This window comes from Sander lucioperca, chromosome 3, assembly GCF_008315115.2.
Source record: "Sander lucioperca isolate FBNREF2018 chromosome 3, SLUC_FBN_1.2, whole genome shotgun sequence".
NCBI lineage: Eukaryota > Metazoa > Chordata > Actinopteri > Perciformes > Percidae > Sander > Sander lucioperca.
Genome location: NC_050175.1, coordinates 24,984,306 through 25,004,700, shown reverse-complemented (window position 1 = coordinate 25,004,700; position 20,395 = coordinate 24,984,306). Strand labels below are relative to the sequence as shown.

General features: G+C 40.8%; 2 protein-coding genes across 3 annotated transcripts in view; both read left to right on the top strand.

Moving 5' to 3' along the window:
- The window catches only part of mical2a (microtubule associated monooxygenase, calponin and LIM domain containing 2a), an 858,504-nt gene that overhangs the window by 534,324 nt on the left and 303,785 nt on the right, over positions 1-20,395 (top strand). The gene's annotated exons all lie outside the window — the stretch shown is intronic.
- Positions 1-20,395, top strand: part of sbf2 (SET binding factor 2) — a 102,419-nt gene that overhangs the window by 72,477 nt on the left and 9,547 nt on the right. Inside the window, exons 20-34 of one of the 2 annotated variants that reach the window (XM_031324221.2) lie at positions 670-842; positions 1,097-1,170; positions 5,037-5,232; positions 5,768-5,895; positions 6,226-6,401; positions 6,587-6,720; positions 6,825-7,026; positions 7,499-7,695; positions 7,992-8,132; positions 9,897-9,980; positions 12,989-13,063; positions 14,139-14,317; positions 15,365-15,541; positions 15,986-16,087; positions 19,204-19,389. In XM_031324221.2, the coding sequence (XP_031180081.1) occupies positions 670-842; positions 1,097-1,170; positions 5,037-5,232; positions 5,768-5,895; positions 6,226-6,401; positions 6,587-6,720; positions 6,825-7,026; positions 7,499-7,695; positions 7,992-8,132; positions 9,897-9,980; positions 12,989-13,063; positions 14,139-14,317; positions 15,365-15,541; positions 15,986-16,087; positions 19,204-19,389 (2,224 nt within the window). The remainder of the gene's footprint in view (positions 1-669; positions 843-1,096; positions 1,171-5,036; positions 5,233-5,767; positions 5,896-6,225; positions 6,402-6,586; positions 6,721-6,824; positions 7,027-7,498; positions 7,696-7,991; positions 8,133-9,896; positions 9,981-12,988; positions 13,064-14,138; positions 14,318-15,364; positions 15,542-15,985; positions 16,088-19,203; positions 19,390-20,395) is intronic. The other variant, XM_031324222.2, reaches the window with a different exon arrangement.

Sequence of the window (20,395 nt, the reverse complement as noted above, 5' to 3'; positions counted from 1 at the left end):
CTGTACTCACCCAAACCAAACAAAATCGCAGTGGAAGTGATTTCCCGTGCTCTGCAGTAACTGGAGTGAAATAAATCTGGGAAGATCCCTCATGTATGTCTTTTCTTAGAATTGAAAGGCATGCAGCCAAAAAAAGTCTCGTTCCAAATGTTAGGCTTTGTTACCAAATAGTCAGAAGAACACATTGTTATTAGTTTGATTTTTGTTATGTACAACATTTAAGCTTTAGTAAATGTTTGGTCTAAATTTCACATTTAATTTCTGAAAGAACACAATGTTTATTTTAATCTTTGTTGTTTCTATTTTGAATGAGAAGACAGAAACGCTGCTGCCAAGAATTTGTTTGTGTGGAAATTTTCTCTCATTTTTCTTTCATTTTTGCCCCAGACTTGTTTCTTTCTTTCTCACAGATGAATAACTATGAATCCAGAGGGAAGGTTGCATCACCGTTTCATGTGAAACATTCTTCTTGGCTTACAGAGTATGAGCGATTGATCAAGGCCTCAATACTAAGCTCATGCTAGGCTGCAAATCACTTTGACTGCTCTTTATCACAGTGCATCTTCAAATCCATTTCTGTCAACACATAACTCTCAGATCAAATCTCCTCCTGGGACATGCTGGCGTGACCTTTCTCAGTTTCATTGTGTCATGGTTTGTGTTTTACAGCATTGCTGGTAGCGTCGCAGAGAGCTTTGACACAGAAAGCGGGTTTGAGGACTCGGAGAACAGCGATGTGGCCAATTCTGTGGTCAGGTTTGTTGCCCGCTTCATCGACAAGGTGTGCACAGAGAGTGGAGTCACCCAGGAACACATCAAGAGCCTGCACAGCATGATCCCAGGTACAGCGCTCACAGTGTTTATTCACACTGCCGCTGTCCTAATTCCCTCAGCTTTAGGCAGAGTAACCCTTGCATGTGTATATTCTCAGCTCAGACCAACAGAGGATTCTGATCTGATTAACTCCTGACATGTTCCATGGCCTTAAAATCTGTAAATACACACTGTGGTTGTAAGACTGTGTGGACATACATGTGTTTCTCTGTACCAGCTCTGTGTGTGCATATGGTAGCTGACCCAAACTTGTGACCCACAGGCATTGTAGCTATGCAGATGGAGGCTCTGGAGGCAGTTCACAGAGAGAGCCGGAGGTTGCCTCCCATTCAAAAGGTGAGTGTTGCTCTATTCTTGGCTGCTGGGGCTTCGGCTGTCTGTACAGTATATATACAGTGTTAGACTTTAAAACCTAGACCCACATGTCCAAAACTGTCACAAAGTAAATGTCATCAGCTTCAGAGTATGTGCTGATCTCATCTAAACTTAGCACAAAAAGTAAAGAAATTTGTGTTTGGTAGATTATTTCTCTGTGGTAACAATGCTTTTTGGCAATAAATCTTATACCGTTGGAAAGCCTGTGTAGTTCCCTTTCAAATGGTGCCCCATTTGTAAGGAACATGCATTTGTGGGATGAGCAGCAGCGCTGAGTATTTCAGTTGTGCCCATGAAAAATTTGCCAAATCTTCTCTGCCAATGCCAAACAGCTTATTCTGCCATTGACTTGTTTGGTGGATTGGATGATTGAAGTTTGAAGAAACAAGACATATTGACAATTTAACAATTTATTCATTTTACAAACAGGAGCCTCAGTAGCATGTGGAAGAACCATACACAGCCACAACAGCCTGGCACCTCCTCCTTATGCTGGTCACCAGCCTGGTCACACACTGCTGTGGGATGGCATCCCATTCTTCAACCAGCATTTGTCGCAAGTCAGCCAACGTGGTTGTGTTGGTCACTCTGGCACGAACAGCATGCCCAAGCTGATCCCACAAGTGTTCAATGGGGTTGAGGTCAGGACTGCTGGCAGGCCATTCCATCCTCTCCACTCCCACATTCTGGAGGTAGTCTCTGATAAACCCCGCCCTGTAGGGGCGAGCGTTGTCATCTTGGAGGATAGAGTTTGGTCCCAGACTGTGGAGATATGGGATTGCCACTGGTTGCAGAATCTCATCTCTATATCTCTTTGCATTGAGATTGCCTCCAATGATGATAAGCCTCAAAACAAGTGTCAATAGCAACAGCAAAATAACCTGTTTGGCATTGGCAGAGAAGATTTGGAAAATTTTTCATGGGCGCAACCCACATACTCAGCGCTGCTGCTCATCCCACAAATGCATGTTCCTTACAAATGGGGCACCATTTGAAAGGGAACTAAACAGGCTTTCCAACGGTATAAGATTTATTGCCAAAAAGCATTGTTACCACAGAGTAATATACCAAACACAAATTTCCTTGCTTTTTGTGCTAAGTTTATTTTTTTTCCCACTCATCACTTTCAAGTTGCACTTTCAGATATGACCAGTTGGTCTTTTGGACCTTGCTTGGCTATATGTCTGCCAGCTCTTGGTAATTCCTCTCGCACACACTCATCCACACAGACAAACACCATGCCAGTACTGCCTTGGGAGCAAGCTGGAGACCGTGGTGAGCAGTCTGGGCAGATTGTCTGCTGTACTTTGTGGTTAACCTCTATCACGTTTACGTGTTGGACAAAGCTTTCACCCTGGCCTGCTAGCTGTAAGCAGCATGCCAAATAATACTAAAACATGTGTAAACAACACTGACTCTGTATTCATGACGGAATAGTAGTAGTAATGGTGGCAATAACATGAAGAAGAAAAACAATTAATGCATTTAAGGTGCAGCTTTTATAGGAAGCCGATCTCGCAGCAGTAATGAGGTGCAGAGGGACTCTTCTTGGTCTCGCTATCCATTCAAGGACGGATTCAAGAAACTCTTATTATCTCCTGGCCAGACCTCAACTCCCCCAGGTTGGCTGTGGCCTTAATGGGAAATGTTGTGAATGATCTAATGTCCCTCTTCGTTCATATTTGTGACAGTGGAACAACTGAGTATTTATCTACTGGCTTTGGAGGCCAGAAGGAGCTAAAGCCACAGGGTACAGACTTGACTGTTGTTAGTTACAGTTCATACTAGGGGTGAAACGGTACAAAAAATTCACGGTTCGGTATGTACCTCGGTTTTGGGGTCATGGTTTGATATGTTTTCAGTAACGGGGAAAATAAAAAAAGTGCTGAAAATAACTTCTTTTTTTGTTTTTCATTTATTCTGAAAAGTATGAACATTAAACAGTGGCTCATTGGCCATAATTAAGGTAACATTTTAGGGCAATCACATAACAGAACATTTTGACAATAAAAAAAACAATATATAAGACGTGTTAGTAATGCTCCATCATAAGACTCTATTGAAAATTCTGAACTGAATAAAATGCAATCGTAAAGTCACAGTGTAGCGGGGCTCAAGCACTTTAACCATATGCTTTACTGTAGTAGGTATTCACTATGACTGAGTACAGTCGCATATCTGCAGCGATATATAGCATTAGTTATCACATGGCCCGGTCTGAATCTGCAGTGAGAGGCTGCCTGAACGCTGTGGGGAGAAGGACTTGTCTTTGAGTCTGTTTTTGTTTTGTTTCATTAATCGACACATTTGGGTCAGACAGACCTGACTTAAGAACAATGTTGGCATAAGGTATAAAACAAGTCCCTGTCAATTGAGCTTTACTAACCCGGCTAACCGGGCTAAGACATGCTACAGGTGACGGACAACAGCTAGTGCGCTGCCAAAACTTTCTGTGTAAAACTCAGAATTTCTGTTCCGTGTGTGCGAATAGTAGACATAAATAAACTATTTTGATGTGTTTGGGTCACAGGGCATACCAAACCAATGTCGCATACCGATCTGAACGTCCTGTACCGAAACGGTTTTTGGTTAATGAGCACCTCTGTGGTGCATATCCTTTAATGCAGTGGTTCCCAACCTGGGGTCCGGGCACCCCTCAGGGGGGCGGCAAAGATCACAGGGGGTGCGCAAGTCTTTATCTGATTTGAGGGTGAGGTAAAAAAAAAAAATGTGCATGTTAAACAAATTATGATAATACACTAGAATATATAATGTATACAAAAGTCTGTATATATATATATATACAGACTATATACAGGGGGGGGGGCTCAGCTTTTCTTAGACATGAGTAGGGGGGCGCCAAGGAAAAAAGGTTGGGAACCACTACTTTAATGCACGTGTCACACTATACGTTTCCTATTCTTCTTTCTTAAGAAGTGCCGTTAACTTCTTCTTTGAAAACAGAAACCAATTCCAAACTCACACAGAAGTATTAAAAGAGATCCTGCATTATTATACAAAATATTTGCTGACAGTGTTTTGTTGTTGAGTCTTTCTCAGTTTTGAGTTGCACTCTATCCTCGCTCCACTGGAAAAGAACACCTGATAGGAATTGAGAAACTGGTAGTGTTAATAAGCCTTATTCTACAAGTAAAACCGCAACATGTTGGTCAGTGTCCACATGTTTCAAAATGTTTTTGTCAGAAACAGAAAGGGGATTGCAGCGTTCAATAAATTGAATAAACAGAAAAGTTTTTATTTGAAAAACAGATCATGTGGCTGGGTTGGCTCAATGGGTAGAGCAGGCGCACATATACTTAAAGGTTTATGCCACGACGCAGAGGTCCAGGGTTCGAATCTGAACTGTGACGATTTACTGCATGTCTTCCCCCTCTCTCTCCCCTTTCTCACCTAGCTGTCCTGTCAAATAAAGGTGGAAAAGCCGAAAAAATAATCTAAGAAAAAAAAAAGGACAAAAAAAAAACAGATCATGAGTTTTGCTTGGAAATGGTAGATTGGTCTCTAAAGAGTATGAATTAGTTTTTGTTGGCAAGTTTGTTTTTAAGATTGCTGTTGCTGTTTGATGATGACGTGCATGTGATGCTTAAATACGTCCAAGGCAGTCATGTGGTGCTGTGATTTGACATTATAATGATGAATTGATTTTCTGGCTTTTTGGAATCTGACACTCTGATGCAAACGCTTTAGCTGAGTCCCTCACTTAGAGAACTTTACAACCAATGAAAAATACCTCAATTTAATCTCAGACGTGCTTCATAGACAGGTATAATTTGTATGCGTCTGTCCCTGCGTTTTTTTTCCATCAGCCTAAGATTCTACGTCCGGCACTGCTTCCTGGAGAGGAGTTGGTTTCAGAGGGGTTGCGGGTGCTTCTGGACCCTGACGGCAGGGAGGAGGCTACTGGGGGCCTCCTGGGGGGCCCTCACATCCTGCCAGCAGAGGGAGCCCTCTTTCTCACCACATACCGCATCATTTTCAAAGGCACCCCCCATGATCCATTGGGTAAATATTGAACCACAGCAACAATAGCTTTTAAGTCACAATTAAATGAAATATTACGTTTTCTTTATTTGTTAGCTAATTTTCAATGTTAATATAATAAATATGCTTTTAAATAAATTGCAGTTCATTTTTAGTTATTCATGTTTAGTCATTGCATAACATGATTATTTTCTAATTATTATTATTTGTTATTTTGTCTAATAAGTGGGTCTAATATATTGAAACCAAACCATCGTTTTCTGCTCAAATAGCAACAGACTACCCTGGTAAATCATACTCATTACTGTAATGATCTTTCTAACCCATTTGAGTTTGGTTTGAGTTAGGTGGGGCGCCTTGGTTCATGTCCCGCCATCTGACCTTTGTTGCATGTCTTTTCCTATCTCTCTCCTCCCTCATTCCAGTCAACTATGCAACAAAGGCATGAATGCCAAAAAAAAAAGTTATTAGCAGGCAGTCAAGTGTGTTGTCAGTAAGATGTTGCATTAATCATCTCAGTAACGTGATGCTGATCTTGGTTCCTGTGTGTGTCCAGTGGGGGAGCAGGCAGTGATCAGAGCTTTCCCAGTGTCCACATTGACCAAAGAGAAGAAGATCAGCATTCAGAACCAGCTGCAGCAGAACATGCAGGAAGGCCTGCAGCTCCGCTCTGCATTATTTCAGGTAAAGGCTAAAACACACTACACTCTCATGTAAGTCCAGTATAGACACAAGCTACCAAAGATCTTAAATGGATGGGTGGACACGGTGCAGTGTGTTTTAGTCAATGTGGCTTTCCTGAGATTTTAGATTAAATTATAGAAACAACTCATAGCAGCGAAGATGTAGCATCATCAGTGGTTCTGTTCATCAGATATAACATTTACGTCATTTTATCAGCTAAATGCCTTTTCTTAATTCATTGCTTAATTCATTGTCCCCTACATTTATAGATGGCCTTAACACATGTTCCTTGTGTCATTACATAATCAGTTTCACCAATATATTTTACAGCTGATAAAGGTGGCTTTTGATGAGGAGGTGAGCTCAGAGATGGTGGAGATCTTCAGGAAGCACCTCCAGAGGATCCGTTACCCACAGTCCATCTTCAGCTCCTTTGCTTTTGCAGCAGGACAAACAGCACCTCAGCCAATACTTATAAAACAAAAAGAGAGGAACACTGGCTTCAGGTTTGTGGTGCAGCTTTACAACAAGCTCTGGACTGACTGGTTTTTGTAAACATATTTGACAAACATAACTAAATTTTGATTTGATGTGTACATTAGTGTAAATACTCAGCAGTTTGTTTCTCCTGTGGAAATGTTGGGGAAAAAAACTCTAAATGATGCTGCTGTCTACCCTGCACTCTTCACAGAACACTGTCCAAAACTATTGTCAAGGGAGCAAAGAAGGCCGGAAAGATCACCATGGGCCGTGGCAGCCAGACCACACTGAAGAAGAACGACAGAGGCAGCAGGATGACCTGGCATGAAGATGATGACATTTCAAGTGAGACAAATGACACATTTCCACGGAATGGAGAACAACAGACTGAAGCAAATTTTAAAAGATTCAAAAATGTAATTCACCTTTTGTATGTGTGTGTGTTTCAGTATCCGATGACGGTGAGCCGCCGCCCAGCAGCACTTTGCGAGCATCGGAGAAGTCCACCATGGAGCAGCTGGTGGAGCAGTCCTGTTTCCGTGACTACCAGCGTCTGGGCCTGGGCACCATCACCGCCAGCTCATCTCGCTCCAAGTCAGGCGAGCAGTTCAGGATCACAGCCGTGAACAGACTCTACTCCCTCTGCCGCAGGTACACACCTCACAGGCAGGATACCTGCTAAAGTTAAATTATTCTATCAGCAAATAAATGTGCCTCAAGAAAGTCCAGAAACCTGCTGATCTGTGCTGATTCCACTACTATTAGCACAGCTGTGCTGAGCACATTAGTTTCCAGGATTTGTAGCCCCGCTAGAAGCTTTGTAAGCCTCAATATCTCAAAAGGCCAGTGGGGGGGAGAGTCCTTTACCTGGCAGACAGATGTTTGACATATCAATTGAGACAGCTAGATTTAAATTCAGCCTGTTATACAAAAACACACACAATGTGACTAATACAATCATAATCCCAATCTGATGTTTGCTGTAAATTCAGTAAGAGACCATTTATTCAGCTGCATCTCTGTGTGTAAATTAATTCCTTTGCAGTGATTTATTAGTGGTAGACCATCCATTTTTCTTAAATATTTGTGTGTTTGAGATTTCTATTCTGTCTCTGTCCATCAGTTACCCGGGGCTGTTGGTGGTTCCTCAGGCAGTACAGGACAGCAGTTTACACAAAGTGGCCCGCTGCTACAGACACAACCGTCTGCCTGTTGTGTGTTGGAAACATCCTCGCACTAAAGCCGTGCTGCTCCGCTCAGGAGGCTTCCACGGCAAGAGTGTGGTGGGATTGTTCAAGTCCCAGAATCCCTCCTCAACAGGTGCATTCACAGCAGCATAGAGTTGTTTGTTTTATATTCACAGCTGTTCTTTCTTTTATGTTTAAGGTGTTGCCTTAGCTAACTGACCTCCAGGAATAACGGCTAACTAAAGCTAACTATTTTGCAATTTTTTTTGTTTGTGGAATTGAAGTTATCGCAACTGTTTACATAATTTATACCACTTTTGCCTCTCAAACCTTTTGATGGTTAGCCTATAAAACACTTGACCTGTAATTCGAACTGATTTTCAAATTATTATTTTCTGTCTGAATTACGTGTTTGTGTTTTGCCTTTAGCTCCTGCCTCATCCTCAGATTCGTCCAGTAGTCTTGAACAAGAGAAGTATCTGCAAGCCATCCTCAACTCCATCCCTATTTACTTCAAAATGAACGGAAACAACACCCTGTCCAACCGCTCCCTCATCGGCCTCTCACCAGGTACACTGATCATGTCCAGATCGTATTTTTATTTATTCTGTGATGCTGAACACCACACTTCCCTCCGCTACTTGACTATTTTGATCTGCCTCTGGGATAATTTGGATATTTCTAGATTATAGACCCTTAATATCTAAAAGAACACACATTCATGTTACCTTGTTGTGACTTTTGAGTTTTAAGACCTCTGATAAAGCAATTGGCAACAAGACAATTTGACTTCTGAAAACAGGAAAGGCACAGGTTTAAGTAAAACAATTAAGCCATAACATTGAGCCTGCAAGCACAGTAGCAGGACTCTGAAACAAGAACACTTACTGTAAATGGAATGCAGCCCTCAATGTTATCAATTACTCCTGTATTTGACAAGTCAAAGTGTTGGGCGTGAGAGAGGGCAGAAGACTTTGTTGCCCTGAGGTTGCCATCATAAAATCTAAGATTAGCTAGTGTTTCTGGTGAACACTATCACCATTTAAATATCTACGACTTGGATGCTAACATAAACAGTATTTATTTTCATGTCAAAAACTATGGTTACACTTTACTTGAAGGTATCTACATAAGAGTCTTGTGTCATAAACATTATAAACAAGTCATAAACGTTTATGACATAACGCTTCTTTTAGTAAGTGTCATTCGGTTTTTGTCATGACAAGTTATGGTTAGGGTTACGGTTCATGTGTCATGACAGTGTCATGTGTTCATGACAGTGTCATGTCACTCTTATGTAGATACCTTCAAATAAAGTGTTACCAAAACTATTAATGACTTCCATATGACATGAACACAGCTTTACTCTAACATGACTATAATTATACTTCTATACAGTAATTTCAACGTAACAGTTGGATTGCTGAAGTCTGCAGGGAGCCAGTAAGCAGTGCCTGTGAGGCTGAACTCTGGGATCATTAGTTCCCTCAAACCAAACCTACGTCACCTGACTGCCCGCGCTCCTACCTGACTTGTATTTGCTGATGTGATGGCCTCGGCTCTGCCGTGGGAAAAACTTAGTTTGTTTGCAAGGGACAAGAGGCCACGTAGAGTTCATTTCTTCTGATAAAGAGAAAAATTGCAGATTTGCACTCTGTATTTTTGTCCACTCCAGCTCTGTTTTTTCTCTGGCATCATGCAATCACTCTCTTCCCTTTTGTGTTTGCTCTTGTCCGCAGCTATTTTTCACCTACTTATCTCTGTGTGTGTGTGTGTGTGTGTGTGTGTGTGTGTGTGTGTGTGTGTGTCAGAGAGAGAGACTGTGGGAGAAATACTGTATCTGATAATTGGTAACATTTGGAAGGACATTTGTACAATAAAAGGTTATGTAAGAATCACAGGACAACCTGGGGTCACTGTCCAGCACATCCATCTCCTCTGACTTCACCCCCTCCTGCCTGTATCCTGAACATACTGGACAACATACAGTACACTGTACTGGACTGAAGCTGGGTCCAGGATGCTCATATACAGGCGCACACACACTCATTTACTCATTTAACCATTATGTAGCTTGTGTTTAGAGTGCTCAGATCAGATTAATGGCTCTTAATTACTGGTCAACTCTGTTTTCAGACTGAGCCAAAATTCATAACAAATCATTGAAATGGGTTTTGTTTTCTCTTCTAGATGAAGGGAGTGCACATTTGTCATCTTGTCTTGTTTAGGATTTGGTGCGAACACTTATATGAAAAAAAATACCTTCCTGAACGAGTCTCCTAACTAGACAGTTGTAGTAACGTCTTGTGTATTGTGTGAATGTTTTGTCTTCAGGCAGTGACAGAAGGACATACAGGATGTCAAAGATGGCTCCTGTCCATTTAGACCTCCCATTCTCAAACAGCTTTACCAGAGGAGGTGAGTGTTACTACTCAACACGTCCACACATGTCTTCCTGCTGCCAGGTGAAATATGAAACACCATAATCTGTAGTTAAGAGTGTTTAAGCATCTTCTAGACTCTTAAGGGAAAGGTTATAAGGCAGTTGTATACATTTTGCTCACATATTAGATATTCACAATAGTTTATGAAGGTTGTTTTGCCAGCCCTCCTGGTTTTCCCAGATGTTCATTTTTGTCCACTTGGGTCACATTCTCCCATTGTTCTCTTCTCACATTTCATCTCACATTTTAGAAAAAAGGTTGACACACTCCTGAAGACAAAGATATGCAACTAAATCACAGACATCCTGGAAGGAGTTTATCTTGTATTCCGATACTTTTGAGGCACCCTTCTTGTAAAAGATTATATTACTGTGATTTTAGAAAATTGCATTTATGAGAATACAATACTTTCAAAGTTAATTGCAAATGTTAATAGTGATATTCATTTTGTTAATACATATCTAAAAATAACTTTCTACCATGAATATAATGCCTGAATGTGAGCAAACATATATTTGTGAAATGCTGCAGTACAAGGATTGTAAAGTATTGGAGATAAAGAGTAAGACAAAAATAATAGCCTAAATAAACAAAATACAAGCATAGGTCATATTTTCGGAAAAACCATAAACAGATGCTGAAAATAATTTGTTTGTGATATGATCTGAAGCTCATAGCTGTATATGTGTACAGTATAGACTTTAATTATCTGACATGTTTGTGAACTAACAGAAACTCACTGCCACGTTAACCTTTAGGTTTCTTGTGACTAGGGTTGGGTACCGAAACGCGGTGCCAATAGGGCACCGGTTCCGACGTAAACCGTAGTAACGAGACCGAATAAGAACGAAAATTTCGGTGCCAAATTACGGTGCCTGACTTTTATTTTTTCAGAAGCATCGCTGCACGGGACGCTACGTTACTGTTAGCTAGTAGCTGGATTAAACACAATGGTTAAAATGCTGAGAGCTTACGTTAAGCAGTGTGAAGTGTGACTGTAGAGGATTCCAACACCGGGACGTGACAGTCTGCAGGCAGCTGCCGTTGTCGTAAAACAACACAGACGGTGCGTTTACTTGAAACTCGCCAGCCTCGTGGTGCATTTTAAGTTATTGTAAAATACCCTGTTCCCATCTGGTGCTTGTTTTTGTCGTTTACCAGAAATTTACTGGTGAAATAAGTAATTGTTATAAGTTATTGTTATTACATTATTAATCAATCATTTAATTTTGACCATATAGCCGTAGCAATAAACAAGCCATTCTTTAATGTCGGCAACTGTCATTTTGTGCTCCTTTTTTAATATTTTATATTATATACATTATAAATATATTATATATATTTCGGTTCGGGCACCGTTTAGGCAACGGCATCGTTTTAAAAGTATCGTTTTAGCACCGGTATCGGAAAAAACTCAAACGATACCCAACCCTACTTGTGACCTGTAGTGTTTCTGGAAAATGAGCATTACTGTAAATGCAATGTCACACATTAAAACTTGATGTGCTTGTAAAATGACACACCATCATGACTGTGTTAACTGGAATGTGAACTCTTGAGATATGAAACGTTATAAGTGTTGTGCTTGCCAGATGTGCTTGGTGCCGGCGCATGTCTGAGGTGTTAGTCAGATGAATGTGAATAGACTCAGCACTAAAAAGGATTACACCCCACTTCTGATTACTTAAAACATACTCCCTTTTCATCCACACAACTGCAACACTGTCCTGAATTTTTTTTTTTTTTTAAACAAATAGTTTTGCCTCCTTTTAGCCAGATTTCATCAGAAAGTGGTGCAAATGAAGTGATTTTTTTTTTTTTTTAAGATAACCAAGGTCAGAAAATATGTGATATTGTAGAGATCTTTATTCCAAAACAGTTGTTTGTCAACTCCAGTTCAACTAAATTTGTAAAATTATAATATCATTTTCTAATCATATTAATAATGCAGATGGAGGCATTAAAAAACTCTATTTGAAATGAAAAGAGATTTAGCAACATAGCAAAGATCCCAACAGGCTTGCGAGGTGATGGCGTTGATGTGGCTGATGTTGCAAATTAATCAAATGATTACATTTTAATTAATTGATGAAAATTAAGTCATACAATTTCTAATGAGAAGAGTGCAGTTACTAGCCTGTAGTCATTTTACAGACTACCATGATACAAAGCACAACTACGTGACACCTGTTAATAATATAGTAATATATATATAGTAAATCATAATATATGGAAAATAACAATCATAGAAAATAATGTAGTAATCGAAAATGATAGGTACTGTATTAATTTGTAACTATTATTAATTAGAAGATTAGAATTGTTAATTAAGAATTGCTTTTTTTTGTTACGCTATCTATTTCATTAGTTTAGGTATTACAGTGTAGCTCTCTAAACAGCTAGTTCAGTGTTGTGTTGTGCTAACTCTTTGTCATTGAAATTTCTGTAAAATAAAGTTTAATTCACATTTAATTTTCCCCACCACAGTCCGGGTTATGGCTTGTGTAAATCCCTTCTTTTTTTTACTGTAAGACGCAGACAGTTTTCCCATGCTAAACTGACTTCTGCAAATTGTGGTAACTTTAGTAAATCCAGTGGAATACATGGTCAACCTCTGTTAACATGTCTCTACTCAAGGAGAGAAGAAATTATGCCTGTTACATATACAGACATCACAGGTTTCTGGAGCAGAATGTGTCACAACTGTTCCTGATAAACTGGCACAAAAGACTTTGTTTTCACACCATCGGTCATAACCATGGACCAACATATTCATGCATGCTTTGACAATCATTCTCTTTCACTTTATGTGGACCAGTCCAATCTTTGACCCTCAACTCTTCATTTGCATGTTTCTGTGGTCTGAAATGGTTAGTAGGCTAGGTGGTGATGTCCGTATGAAGTTGACATGATTTATTTTTTTCATGCCCCTCTCCCTGCCCTCATCTTCTCTCTCTACCTCCTGTACAAACAACCACCCAGTGCTTGAGTACAGAGATAAACTATTCACTCACTCAAACCAAAAACCTGCCAGTAAGGAGAGAATCCACCATCAAGGTAATAGTCAAACTGTCTCTTAAAGCACTCCTTATCTTTCTAACGCATCCTGCAAGCCTCATCCTTTTTTCTCTTTCTAACCTACACAAGTGCTTAATAACCAGGTCATGTACTACACTGCACCGCGCTGCAAACCTCTTACAAAGACCTTATGAGACATAGTACTAATCATGGCTGACTTTTCACATGCTCCTCTGGGAGCTGTGGTTTTTCACAAACCAAAGTGGCTGCTCTAATGTGGCCTTTTCCATTGTTAATGTGTTGGCTCAGCAAGGCTAACTGTGGTCAGGTACAAGCCGGGTCCAGACTGAGGAGGAAATGAAGCTGTTTGTCTTGTCAGACGAGTCATGAATCACACAAAATGAGGATCCTGTAGTATAACAAAGACAGACTTGAGGATTCTGTAAATGTGACTCAAAGCAAATAGGATTCAGTTAATATTTAAAAACAAAACAATCATATAAATGCTCTGATATTGTATGCTGTTATTGCCTGTTTATCTCTGAGTCATATCAGGTCCAAACAGCAGTCATATTGATAATGAAATCAGGTGTAGCGTCAGGTATTAACAGTTACGTTATTGATCACACCTGTGAAAAGTGTATACTTTCACTATAAACTCTATTTAATGTAAGAGGCTGCCCTGAGAACAAAAGTCGACATTAGTAGCAGTTTGACAGCTGTTCATTTGCAACTCAAAAGGGCTGAAAGTAATCACTGTGAAAAATCATGTCCTTCCTGAAATGATTCATGCAGTTTGGAAGGTATTGCATGCTGGTTTTCAGAGAAATGTGTTTCTTTTAGACTTGTTGACTTGCAAAGAAATTCCAACAACTTCTGCTTCTAATATCTCGACACACATGATTTACAGAAGCGACTGCTTTGTTAGTGAAGTTAAAGAATGAAGGTCTTTTACATAATCCCCGTTGTACTGCTGTGCATGTAAACGTAGTCCGCATGTCATGTGTTGTTCATCATTCAGTCTTAATTTGTTTGACAGCATGTGTACATCGGTGGCATTCGAACAGGCCAGCTTCTGCGTGTGTGACTTTTGTTTGTATCTGTGTGTTTGCAGGCATGTGGGCTAGCCTGCGCTCCAGCAGCAGACTCAGCCATCACCCGTTGACAGCAGATGTGGGTGCCAGACTAGCAGGGAAGGATCTGGCGCCCCCTGCAGGTAGCAGCAGTCTGCAGGCGCAGCTCCTGAAACAGCAAGCTGCCCTCTACGTCTTTGGAGAAAAGTCCCATTTAAGGGTGAGAATGAAAAGAAAGCTGCTCTCTGGGGGCTGAGGGGACGTTTTGTTTTAAATTGTTGTAAATCTGCACTCAGTGTCAACTTTATCAGGTCTATTGAAATCCAATACAACTGTTCATAAAGTCTACTTTTATGATGCCTCTAATGTTAAAGGTTTTTGAGGTGTTAAATTAAAAATCTGTTTTTGCATTGAGGTTGTAAGTTAGTGATGGTGTTGTACTGGACTGCGTTATATTCAGAGGTGTTTGGTAATATTAATTTCTTACCCCCTTATTTCAGAGTCACCAAAAACTTTGTAAAGGTAAGATTATTCCCAGCATCAGTGATTAAAGACATTCTTGTAAATAAGCGATAACACAAGAAGAAAATAACGAATGAGGCGAAGGTGAAGAACACTGTGACACAAAACAGAGTACTGTTTCCTCCCCCTCAGAGGCTGTAGTTTGTGATGTTTTGGTTTTACATGATTTTGTAAATTGTACATGAGTTGGACAAAAAACGCCTTTCAATTTAGTACAGTCCAATACAACACCACCAAGTACAGCCTCAAAACATCCCATAGATTTGGGGCCCACCTGTTGCTTGGGTGTTAAGATGCCTACCATGAACTACAACGCCTCTGGTTCAAGTCTGACTTGGGACTTTTATTGCTTCTGTTTCTCCCTAATTTCCTGTCATCTCTGTCTGCTGTCTACTCTCTAATATAGGTGTAAAATGACCCAAAAAATAGATGCCATAGATTTGAGTCAACACGCAAAGAAAATTGAAGTAGTACTGCAGTCTTAACAATAACTGAACATTTTGAGTAGAGTAGTATTCATTGCAGGAATGCGTATTGCATTACATTGTACCTGTGTTATTGTGTGTATTTTTGTGGTAACTCGGCATAGTTTCATTTTTAGTTTGATATATTTTAATTGTATTGTTTGTTTTTTATCTGTACCCACACCCCACCAGTAAAGCAGTTTTAATACTGAATCGATTACCTCAGTGAACTCAACTTTAGAATTTTTTTACATGTTAGATTTCTCTCTCTGTTGTGACAGGGCCTCAGAGTGGACTCCTCTCTGAACTGTGAACTGGTGCCGGTGGACTTTGCAGACACGCGGCAGGTGAAAGCCTCTTTTAAGAAGCTGCTGAGAGCCTGCGCTCCCAGTGCCACCTCATCAGACTCAGAGGACTCCTTCCTCAAAGCTTTGGAGGACTCTGAATGGATCCTACAGGTGAACAAACACACAAACAACATTGTTTTGCTGTTTTTTGGGGGGGGGGGGGTTTACAGTTGTTGTTGTTTTTTTTTTACAGTAATACTGTAACTCCAAATCAGACTCTAAAAGTTATGTGAGAACGACCCAGCACTCTGCTTTTACTGCTCATCCTGTGTATCAGATTCACATAATGAATAAATCCACTCTGAAGCCATTTTCCCAAGGGAAAGAGATTCACAACATCAGATTTCTTATCATGCTGGTTATCTGATTATCCCCCTTCAGCCTTTGTCCGTACATTGAACATATCGAAAAAAAATATTATCTGTGGGAAACCCTTCATAGGCAACAAGCAGCACTCAGCATGCAATTTACTAGTACACCAAACATGGTAACATATACACAGTGCGGATTAATTGTGTGTGTGTATATGTGTTCACATGCATTAATCTTCTACAGCTTCACAAGATCCTGCAGCTGGCACTGATTCTGGTGGAGCTTCTGGACAGCGGCTCATCTGTTCTCCTCAGCCTAGAGGATGGCTGGGACATTACCACACAAGTGAGAAAAATGCACAAATACCTTTGTGAATTAAAGCATGATTAAGACAATATTTAAAACCAGAGGAACAACATGGAGAAGTTTAAAGTGGTGCAGAGTTTGTCTTCTATGCCTTCTATGAATTTTCATTTTGCGTACAAGAAAAACCTGAGGGGAAATACAGGAAGTAAAAGGCTTCATGCATGGCAGAGGTAGGAAGGCTAGCATAATAATAAAAAAAACAAATTGGTACTGTAAATCATTCACGTCATGCAACCACTCACCATTACATGCCTCCACTGCACCTAAAAGCCCATAAAAGAAGGAATAAGGCGGTTGTTAAGAGTATGTAAACACAACTTCACTGGTGCATGTCCAGATGGGGGTCCTTGTTACATTTTACTCTCTTTATAATCATAGAAGTTGACAAAAAAAACACTACAGGGAACACATGGATCAAAAGAAACATATTAAATCATCAAAACAAACACCCAAGTCCAATCCTGAGTGGGAAGTAGCAATGAAACGCCATGATGTGTCCAACTTACTGGCACTCAGTTAATTGTTTAATTCTGTCTCGTCCTCCTTGAAAATATTTGCAAAAAAGAAAACGCACTGATTTATGTTGTATTTTGCAAAAAATTGACATTGTGACATTTTAATGAAAGCATACCTCACCTGTCGGTGCAAGCTGTAATGTAAAAAAAAATAAATCTTTTTAAAGATGAATTACTGACAGCTGACTGTTCATAAAAGCTAGCTTTAACAGTTTCTTATTAGTTTTGATGTAAAACAAACACCAACTAACTATAAAACATAAAAAGGATCCAGGTGCAGCCATACAACCGTTTAACAAGAGAGTCCCTCAGATAAAGAGTGCTACTGATACTAGACAGCTGTTAAGACAATAATCAAACCGTTTAGTGTAACTGTACCGAAACTGTTAGGAGAGCTGCCCCGTCGCCCTTCATTTATTATCTAGTGTGATATATTGAGATTGAAAGCAGAAACAAGTAACTTGTTATAGTTTAAATGTGTTTTTTCGATGTTGCCGACAACTTTTTTAGGGAATCTCCACAGAGTCTGACTGCACTTCTTAATGGGCCATGTCTGAATAAATCTGGCACACCTGCTCATCCTCTAATCAGGTGACCCAGTTATGCAGAGATAGATAATGAAAAGGTCCTGAAGGCTCACTGATTTGTGCTGATTCCGAAAGTTCATGGTTCTGATTTCAATGCATGTAAACAAAAAGTTGGTTTTGATCCTGATCAATTGTCAGTATCCATTTGCTGCCGCATTCAGCATTTCTTCGCATGTTTGCTTTCTGAGCTCATATTTTCCATGTGGACCTGTTAAAGTGCACATGTTTGTGTTGCAAGCGTGTGTCCTTCAAAATGTGTTTACAGGGTTTGCAGAGCCCTAGGCGGCTGTTTAAAAGCACACTTTGTGGACCCCTTATGCCAGGCACGTGTTCGGCCCCGAGCATCTCTCTCCACGGGTCACCCGCTTCATCACGCCAGGTCCTGATCAGCCCGCACAGGCAAATGGGCTCCATATGCTCTGGCTCTCCTGCCTCTGTCCACGGACCATAGACACCCAGCAGACAGGATGCAGAACTGTCTTTGCTTTCTTTCTAAAACCCTGTTTTCTGTTTATACGTCTAACCCTCTGCCTCTCTCATATCCTCCCTCATGCCTTGCTTCTTTATTAGATCCACTTTTCATTCCGCTGTAGTCTCACAAATAATCTGAGGTGCTTATTTCAGTGCAGAGGTTGCGGGGGACTTTCTCTACCACTCAGAGCTGAATGCTCTTTTAAACCTCACGGGGAAAGCCATGAACTGTTTCTTGCTCATTCCACACGCGTCAGGGCTCATTTGTTGTGTTGGAGGAGACACAGGCAGGGAAGCACGCCAAGCACACTGCATGTGTAGACAAGTGGTTCTCAACTGGTGTTTTTGAGGAGCTCAAGTGTGCCTGAAGACTTTGTCTTCGATGTTATATAAATGTAATTGATAGCAGATGATAGGTTTAACGTTGTGTTGTCAGAAGATGGGGTGTTTAGCTTTTGAAAGAATGCAAAGCAAAGTCATACCATCCAAGAAAAGAAAAATGTGAGCAAAATCGTAGTCAAGCATGACAAAAATTCTGCATGGTGGAAGTGAAACGGCTGCCACTCTCCTTCAGTGGTAAGATGATCAAACGGTGTATTTGCCAAAATATCCGGGATTTTCAGCCCTGTATATTTAACACAATGAGAAGTGTTGTATTCAGTAGGTCTCAGTGGCAATAACAGTGGGTTGTTGATCGAATACTTTTCCACTGAGACAAAATTAGCTACAGATATATTGTTATCGGCATATTAGCAGATACTGTAAGTAACAAGAAACAGAACAGAAATGCCAAACATTTAGAAACGGTGTGACCATTAGTTGTCACCATTATTAACAGACAAGTTTATTTTTTTAACTGTAAAATCTCCCGGTCAATACACATCTTAGTCACAACTCTTTAATAACCACACATGTTTTGTCAGTGTAATATAAAAAAAAAGAATTAATAATAGAAAATAATTAATTTTAATCATTTTGAGTAGGCTATAAGAGGACCAGACACACTACAATCCAGGAGAAACACAGAACAGAATTATTTTTTTCTTTCTAACATGATGACATCATCGCAAGCGTACAACGTGATGACGAGAGAGACGGAAGCCTTAGCTTTCTGCTACGAAAAGAATGAGTGCTCTAGCTGTTATGGTTTTTATTTTAGATTGATTCAAACAGAATCATGTAAACCATAATCTCCCGCGGCCATTTGGGGAAATACACTGTTGTCACCGCTAATTTTCAGCCCATTTTGGACCGAAGGCCATGTAAAGTGATGATGTCATCACTAGCGTACACCGTAATGTCGCGAAAGACAGAAGCCTTAGCATTCTGTTGCAAAAACAAATGAATGCTCTAGCTCTTAGTTTTTATTTTAGACCGATTTAAACAGGATCAGGTAAACAATGATCCCTCCATTCTCTAAGGGTTAATGGATGATTGTTAATACTGAAGAAAAGTATTGTATTTGACCTGTCTCTTCCTCATAAAATACATCACTCTCACCTTTTCCCTTTTATCTCTGCAGGTCGTGTCTTTGGTGCAGCTGCTGAGCGATCCTTTCTACCGGACTCTGGAGGGTTTTCAGGTGCTGCTGGAGAAAGAGTGGCTGTCCTTTGGCCACAAGTTCAGTCAGCGGGGCAACCTGAGTCCTAGCAGCCAGGGCGGCGGCTTTACACCCATCTTCCTGCAGTTCCTGGACTGTGTGCACCAGGTGAGGTTTACCTTCACTACCACAGGTCAAGCATCTCCTGCCTCTGCTACGTGACTTCTCTCCACTCTCCACTTCCACTCCCCACCTTCCCCCACATGACTGAACACTATTCATACCGTCTTCATGAGCTCATCACATTTCTCATGAGTATACAGGCGAGGAAAGGCAAAGGAGGCAAGAAATTCAGCTGTCGTTATCTTTACATTTGGTTTAGTTTTGCACTTTACATTCCCAACACTGGACATGTAATTTCAACACTGTGTTGCACCAGGGAGTGTGCATGTAGGCTGCTGTCCAGATGGTCCATGAACCCAATGATCAGCACTGAGCTGTCTGTGCTTGCGTGATTCAGCATCCCTTCACATTTCACTGCGTGTTTAGAACTGCATGTGGAAAATTGCAGTTTTGGGGATTGAGAGTCTCTAGGAAGGTTTGTGTGTTTTAGGATTTCAGTGGGGGGGTGGAGTAAAGAATGTAGCTCATACAGCTGAAGTCCAGAGAACAGCTGAGGTCCAGAAGGCTGTGTCCACTTTAAATGTTTTTTTGTGTCTCCTGGGGTCGCATAGACCCACTCCCATACACTTACATCAACACATAGTTTCTGCATTTGTCTTTTGAAACTTAGGCCTGGCAGCTAAGACAGTTTGGCGGGGGTCCTGGAGTCTGGAGAGCTGTAAACAGGAGGGAGAGGGGATTCGGACAAGAGCTGAAAATAGAAGTGCCTCATCTCCAAAACAGCTGTTGTTTTTGCCAATAGACCCAGGTGGCCCTTAAATATGCATCTCTTTGGCCACTTCACACCAGTGCATGGGAACAATGGAGCTGCAGTCCTGCTGGCTCAGCCTGGATTCTGTCTGGCGGTGATGATATCACTGACCTTTGCCCCCCCCAGGATAGGAGACATTCTTTCCTGTTTCTAATTGGTCATTTATCCACTGGAGGGATGTGAAGCCACAACACAAGGACACGATCCAGCTGTCACACACACTCTGACCTTCCCTCTCTG